General features: G+C 32.4%; 1 protein-coding gene across 1 annotated transcript in view; it reads right to left on the bottom strand.

The window, feature by feature from the left end:
• Positions 1 to 4,037: 4,037 nt before the first annotated feature.
• Positions 4,038 to 8,375, bottom strand: part of HELRODRAFT_149935 (hypothetical protein) — a gene marked incomplete at both ends in the record, with an annotated part of 8,295 nt that continues 3,957 nt past the window's right edge. Inside the window, 4 exons of the mRNA XM_009015498.1 lie at positions 4,038 to 4,174; positions 4,559 to 4,729; positions 5,052 to 5,286; positions 6,378 to 6,526. Of these exons, the coding sequence (XP_009013746.1) occupies positions 4,038 to 4,174; positions 4,559 to 4,729; positions 5,052 to 5,286; positions 6,378 to 6,526 (692 nt within the window). The remainder of the gene's footprint in view (positions 4,175 to 4,558; positions 4,730 to 5,051; positions 5,287 to 6,377; positions 6,527 to 8,375) is intronic.

Below are 8,375 nucleotides of genomic sequence, written 5' to 3'. Positions count from 1 at the left end.
ATTAGAATAATGATATAATGAATGATGAAATGATAGAATAATAATAATAATAATAATAACAAAATGATAACGTTAGTTGTGATGTTGACGACGATTAACACAGAATTAATGAGAATGAAGCAATGACCCGTAGCTGTCAATTAACGAATAACAACAACAACAACAATAATATAATAATAATAATAAAGAATAATAAAACAACAATAAAAATTAAGTATTATTATTAATAATAATAATAAATTATTTGCTAGCAGCGCACACCCAAAATACAACATTATCACGTGAGTACCCCAACACATGCTTATGAATCTACACCAACGATAATATATATATATATATATATATATATATATAGAATAGTAAAATTATTATTATTATCATTATAATTATTAATGAAATTAGTATTAAAATTATTAGTATTTCGGTTTCATCATAGGTAGCCAAACGGCAACCCCCGATCTCGGGGAAAATGTCGTCTAAACGTGTGTTGTGTTGTCACTACTAACATACTATTATTTGATGTATTCACAATATTAATACTTTGTTTGGCTGATAAACGTTTCCATACTTCAACTTAACACAAATGACACCAACAACAAAAACAACAATAATAACAACAACAATAATAATAACAAAAAATAATAATAGCAACAAAACACAAATGGTGTTATCAAATGTTACCAGAAAAGGAAGATATGAAGAAAATTTGTTTCTGTACAAATTAAGTTTGCTAAGGTGGTAGTTATTAAATAATTGAAGTAATTAAATCCATTTAAAAAAATATATGTATATATAATTATAATTTAAATAATTTAAATGAAATAATTAACTGATTGTACAAAAAAAAAACAAAACCACGACGACACGGATGACGGATGAAAAAAAATTATTTTTCTTAAAAAAAAGGTACAAAGAACAAAGATGAAAATTTTCTTCTGATTTTCTTTTTTTTCGGAAATATCTCTCTTTTTCTCTTTTTTTTTCTTTCAATCAATCTCTCTTTCTCTCTCCCTCGATCTTTCTCTCCTCTTCTTTTTTCTCTAGTTTAACCTCCTTGCTATTTCCTCCTCGTCTTGAACTTGAACTTTTTCAAAAAGCAACACCTGTTATTGGTCGGATAGGAAGAAAGGTTATAATAATAAAAATAATCTATCAAACAAAATTTAATTTAAAAGAATAATGAATTAAGTAAATGACCAGTTAATCAGTTGGTCAGATAGTCAGCCAGCCAGCCAATCAGTCAGTCAGTCAAACAATTAATTAAAAACATTTAATTGATTTTTTTATAATTAATTAGTTAATTAACTCACCACGGTTCCGTCGGTATTCGTTCTTGTACTTGATTGACATCTGTGGTGAAAGGTACATTAGATGAAGACCCGCCCAATCGACCAGTTTCCTCCCTATTGGTTGCTGACTGTGACCCAATTGAATATATTCAACATTAATAACCAATTGTGGAACATTATTTCCTCCCTATTGGTTGCTGACTGCGACCCAATTGCATATATTCAACATTAATAACCAATTGTGAAACATTATCTTTAACGTGTGGATTTAATGGAAATAAATACGAAAAAGAACGGAAAAATTTATCAAAATGAACCAGAACGACATACACCAACCTGATTGATGTTTAGTTTATTTTTTTCTGGCTTTACGATGTTTGTGATGGACTGATTCGTGCTAGAAGCCAACGAAGATGATGACTGCAAGGGGTGAAAAAATAAAACCAGACCAATCAACCAAGAAAGTGAATTATGTATGACTGACGTGTGAATTGTGTTCGAATGACAAGTGAATTATGTTTGATTGACGTGTGAATGGATGAAATTTGATTAACGTGGTATTCAACAACCAGCCAGTCTGGTTGCGAAGAATTATATATTAATGATAATAATGGATTAGCTGATCAATCGTTCAGTTAATCAGTCAGTTGATCAATCAATTAATCAGACAAACAACCAACAAACCAATCGATCAATCGATCGATCAGCCAACCACTATATGACAACAACAACAAAAACAATGTATTAAAAAAAAGTACTAAAAATAGAAACTTTTAATAAACAAATGTATAAATAATTAAAAACTTCAAAAATAACGTTGTTAATAACTTCAACAAATGAATACTAATAACAATAATAATCATAATCATATTCCTAATAACAATAATAACAACGATAATAATGATATTCAAATAAAAAGTACAATAACAAGAGAGAAACTTATACAGAAATCTTAATTAGAAAGTTAAACAGCAAATTTATATACTAATTATTATCATCATCATTAACTCCATCATCATCAAAATCCCCCTCATCAACGTTTGGGAGACATGATGGCCTAGCGGTTAAGGTCGCCTGGTCCTGTCAGGCAGACACCGGATTCGAATAAGACCAATGTACACTATCACACGCAAAGTGTGCATGATGAGTCGTTTGGGTTAAACAGGCATTCTTATATGCTGTTTGTGTGTGGTGGTTCATTCATCTGAATTTTGGTAAGGTGTAATAGACTTTAAATCTTTTTTATTAGTTTGTCAACTTGAAACCTTAAATAAACACACACACACACACACACACCAAACCTTAAATAGAAACAAATAACGACGCTAATAACAACTCAAAAAACCTTATTCGTATTCTTTACTATCTCTACGGCGAAATGAACAAAATCACGAAAAAATGTTACAAATTGAATTTGATTAAAAAAAAATTAAACAAAATAAACTAACTAATTGTTTTTAAAAATCCTAAAAAATATTATACTAAATTGGATTTTTTCCGAACGACGGCAGAGCACTAACAAAATAACACGCAAATGAATAGAGTGGCAGTAGTGGTGGTAGCTGCAGTAATGGAAACTGCAAAAGTAGCTGCAGGGCAGATCGCTAGTGATCTGTATTTGGTTGACTGAAGAGCGTGGCACTAGTGATTCGTGTGTGTAACGTGTGTATGTGTAAGTGCGTGCATGTGTGTATGTATGCGTGTGTATAAGTGTTGTTTGTTGCTTGTGTTTGTTTGTAAAAGTGTGTGTGTGCGCGCGTATGTGCGCGTGTGTAAGTGACATCGTATGTGTGTGTGTGTGTGCGCGCGCGTGTTTACTTGAAAGCGTGTGTATATGTGTGTTTATTATTTATTTATACATTTTCGATATGCGCAAGTTTGTAATGGTTGTCAGCATTTTGCGAAGACCTACCTATTGGCCGAACTTCAAAAATTAGTTTAGATATCTTGGATCTATCCAATCAGTCATAAAACTGGTCTACTTGACAAATACTGCTTTTAATAACCCTAATCATACTAACTATTACTGATACTAAAATTATTACCTTATATTAATAATAATTACTAATAATATTTGAACTCGCTGTGAATAACCGTTATATGAATGAATACATACAGATCATAGTAGATGAGTAGAACAGACTTTGTTAACACTTTTCAAATTGTAGTTTAAATATACATGATATCTAAATGTATACAAATGATACAGATACAAAAATATACAATATAGATACAAAGATACACAAACAAAATACGCTTATAATACAATGTATATATAGATATATAAATTTTGATATGAGAGCACAGATATGCCGATATAAAAGCAACGCTATGTTTTTTTACTCATTAAAAATAAATAGATAAATTAATTAATTAAGATTAAAATAATTGATTTATTAATTAATTAACATGATAATAATGATCATTTAATGCACACATTAACATACATCATCACAATTATCATCAGTCAGACTTTGTAAAGACACCACAGCGATGTTAATGTATTGTCTCATTTATAAATGAAAGAGTTTTTCAGACCACAAAAAATAAATTAAATATACTTCTAAATATAGATAGATAGATAGATGGATGGATAGATAGATAGACAGACAAACAGATTGATGGATGGATGGATGGATGGATAGATGGGTGGATGAATAGACAAACAGAAATAGAGATAAACAGACGCACAGACTGAACATCATAAAATGAAAAGTAGCGAAAACACCTTTTGACCTTCTGCTTGATGATCCAGTCAAACTCCCAATCAACGTCCCAGCCATTTTTTTTCATCAGTCCCCGGAACAGATTCCGGAAGTATTCGTAGTTCGGTTTCTCGGCAAAACCCAAACCCCGGGCGTTTTCTAAATATATCTTGAATTCTTCTGATTGGTCAGTGGTTCAAACGATGATGGTGACGATAATATAACATAATAATAATATTGATGATGAGGAGGACGATAATAAGGAATAATAACAAAAGAATAAAAAGTATGATTAATCTTTCAAAATCAACAAAACATACATCTTCATTTAGCTTAATATGATACAGATTGTTCGATCTCGTAAAACATAATTTTTTTATAAACACACAACGCAAGCAACAAAACATAAAACAACACAATATTCATACAACATGCGAACAAACAACAACAATCTCAGTAGCAACCAGCAATTGACATACAAGCAACCACAAACATAATAAAAACAAACACACACAAACAAACGAACACACACACAAACAACCAGTAACAACGCAACAAACATACCAGGATGCCCTTGACAGAGGGAGGCGATAGGGGTAATACGTTTGGTCTCGCCAATCTTCTGGTACCTCTCCTTCAGGGTTTCTGTCTTGAGGCCCTGCCAAGGTAAGGAGCCCCGCAGGAAGTACATCAACATGTGCCCTATCGCCTCCATGTCGTCTCGTCTGCTTTGTTCTGTATGTTTGTATGTATGCTTGTTTGTTTGTATGTATGTTTGTTTGTTTGTTTGTTTGTTTGTATGTTTCTTTCTGCGTTTGCGAAATGATGATGATTGTTATGATTTGACTATGATCCTGAAGTTAATGCTGATAACAATATTCATATAACGAGGTCGTAAATATGAAGATGATCAGTCGCCAATAACGATATCAATGAAAGCAGCGATATCAACAGCAACTTCAAAATCAATATTATCCCCGAAAAACAATTCAACATAATCAATCACGATAGTAGAATCTAACAAGGGCTAAAAACAGCTGAGAAAACAGAAACGTACCGATACCGAGATGGGTGTTGATACTCATGTAGCGCGCGGTACCGGTCAGACTCTTGTGTTCTCTGTACGGTATGTGCTCTTGCGTGGTCGGGTCGATGTAGAGTTTGGATAGGCCGAAGTCGATGATGTGGATGATGTTCATCTTTTTGTTTGACCACCGGCCCACCAGGAAGTTCTCCGGCTTGATGTCACGGTACACGATGTGTTTGGAATGGACATACTCAATCCTGGTCATCTGTGTGAGTGAGTGAGTGAATGAATGAATGAATGAATAAACGCGTGAATGAAAGAATGAATTAGTGAATAAAAGAGTAAGCAATAGAAGAATGCAAGAATTGGCTGATGGATTAAATAGTTTAACCGCGAATGATGATGGATAAATAAATGACTGTGAAATGATGATCAGATGAATTGTCAAATGAATGGATAGATTGATAATTAACCAGAGTGATGACTGTATGGATTTTATTGATTGCTACGACATTTGCAAACGAAGGACAAACAGAAAGGTACACATTTTTGTGTACGCTCACATACGCAAACACAAGGATACACACACACACACACACACACACACGCACATAAACATACACATACAATGTTGCTCTCGTAAATTCTATGATATAGAAAACCAAAAAAGACATAGTTATAAAATATACAGAGGCAAAAGGGATGAAAAGAAAGAATAAAAGAAACGAAATGGAGAACGTGTTGAGGTTAACAATGGCAACCGACTGAAAATGAAAGATCAGAGATGAATGTTTAATGAGATGCAGTGTAAAAATATATAAATAACTAGTTTTTTTTAATTTTTTATCATCTGAGAAGTTTTGTGAAAAATTCTTTTTTTTTCAAATGTGAATTTGGTACGTTTTTATTTCAGTGTGAAAAAAATGTTATTTGACCACAAAAAAAATTCAGAAATTAAAATTCTATTGCTCTCTGCGCATAAAATTGTGAATGGCTTTTCAATCCCCCATCCAACAACCTGGTCACTAATTTGTCACTTGCCATCTACGAGGTCATGAAAATAATGCAACAATCATACAAAATTCAATACAGAGGAAAATAAATAAACAAACAAATGAAAACTATCGTACAATTTCTAAATTAAACCAGACTAAGCCAAGGAAAAAATGACGACCGCGGTGTTTTTATATTTTATATCTTCCGGGCAGGATCATTCAAGCAAACGGTCGATCCCGAAAGATAGAAAATATTATCAAAAAAACATCGCGGTTACCATGCCCTGGAGTAGAGGGGTGAACAATCGTACCAGCTGAACAAACCTTCCAGCTGAACAAACCTACCAACAAACAAACTTACCAACTGAATGGCGATCATGGCGATAGTTTTCATGGAAAATTTTTTGTCGAATTTTTCGAACAGATCTTCAAGGGTGGGCCCCAGGAGTTCCATGACGAGAGCGTTGTGCTTGCCACAAGGGCCGAAGTAGTACACCAGTGGAACACCCTCTGTGAATTATTATTTTCAATTATTGTTATTTTAATATTATTATTATAGCATTATTATTTTGAAAAATTATTATTATATGATGATTAGATGGATCAGGATGAAGCAAGAATAATGAACATGATGACAGTAGTACAGATGAGATGACGACGGTGGTGATTTCAATAATGATGACGATGGTGACAATGAGAATGACATTAGGGAAATGACAAAAACACGGAGATGAATCATCGTAAAAATGAGCTCATGATAAAACTGTATTACTTATTAAATTAAACAATCAAAACATATTATTTCATATTAAATAATTAACATTATAATAAACAACCTCATCATCGTCGTCATCACCAACAAAATCATCACCATCAGCCAAATATTTTATACTATCATAAAGAGAATTGCGATTCACTTTAATTTTATTGAACACTTAACGTAGTAACATAATATGAAACGCGCCTCTCTGTGTTTGCCAGCGCGTGTGTCTGTGTGTGTGAATACGTGTGAGTGTGTCTGTGATGTTGATACTTATAAAAATTAAGTCTACATACATCCAGAAGTCAGAAACCAAAACGAAATGAAACGTTAACAAAACGAAATCAACCAAACAAAAAAAAACACCACTACTAATGTAAAGGGAAGCTATTGAAATGTGTTGTATGTAGATGTTTTCTTGTATGTGCGATCTAATTCTTAAAATATGAAAAAGAAAACTTTCTTAAAATAAATTTAAGACAGAACGAAATAAGAAAATAAATGTGAGTCGCAATTAGCAGAGAAGAAGTGAATAATCCAACGAACGAATGAAGAGATAGACGGATGGATGGATGTACGAATGAATTAATTCATTATTTAATGAATGAATGAATGAATGAATGAATGAATGACAGTCTAAAAAATAGTAGAAAAGCAGATGATTAACATGTACAATGCTAAACTATTTATGCAAGACGACTGGCTTCAATTTGATTGAATTGTCTGTTAGGTGATCGTTGCGCTATCAAGGTTATTAACCTCACTAAATGAGTGACATTATTTTAATAAAAATGATGATGGAGGAGAAGAAAATGATGATGATGGAAAAGAAAATGATGATGGAGGAGAAGAAAATGATGATGAAGGAGAATAAAATGATGAAGATGTGACGAATGATAAAGACCACGAGTATGACGATAATTATGGAAAAGTGCTACGACGGCAATAACAACAAATGACACCATACCTATAACAAGATGTTTATTATATTATGATATTATGACGATAATAAATAAATAAATAAATATTTATAAATGATACCAAATGATATGATGGTGACGAATGATGATGGTGATGACGAAAACTTGATGGTTAGTAGTATTGATAACGATTAAGTCAAGTCGGACGCAGAAATAGTTCACTGCAATTAATCAATTATATTGCCAGGAATGCAGTAGTAGTAATAGTAGCAGTAGTTGTAATGTTAACCAGAATCTAAATGCAAAAACAGTACCATGGTATGTGTGTGTGTGTGTGTGTGATTGTGTGTGTTTGTGTGTGTTTGTGTGTGATTGTGTGTGCGTGCGTGAGTGCGTGCGTGTGTGTTGACACAGAGAGAAAGAAGCTCCATATTATGGTAAAAATGTTAATTAGAAAGTGTTCATCTTATACAAGAACCACTTAAGAAATATTGAGATCGGGTCTTAAAAATAAAACCAACACCAGCAGAAAGTGGTAAAAACTAAAGAATAACAAAAATAATAATAATAACAGCATATAAAAAAATAATAATAAAACAATAAAAATAAAACGAGCATTGTTAAGTGATAATGATGATAATAATAATAATCATCATCGCCATCGTCGTCATCATCACTG

This window comes from Helobdella robusta (assembly GCF_000326865.2).
Source record: "Helobdella robusta unplaced genomic scaffold HELROscaffold_16, whole genome shotgun sequence".
Lineage (NCBI taxonomy): Eukaryota > Metazoa > Annelida > Clitellata > Rhynchobdellida > Glossiphoniidae > Helobdella > Helobdella robusta.
The sequence above is the reverse complement of the archived record's forward strand: the minus strand, read 5'-3'. Positions and strand labels throughout refer to the sequence as shown.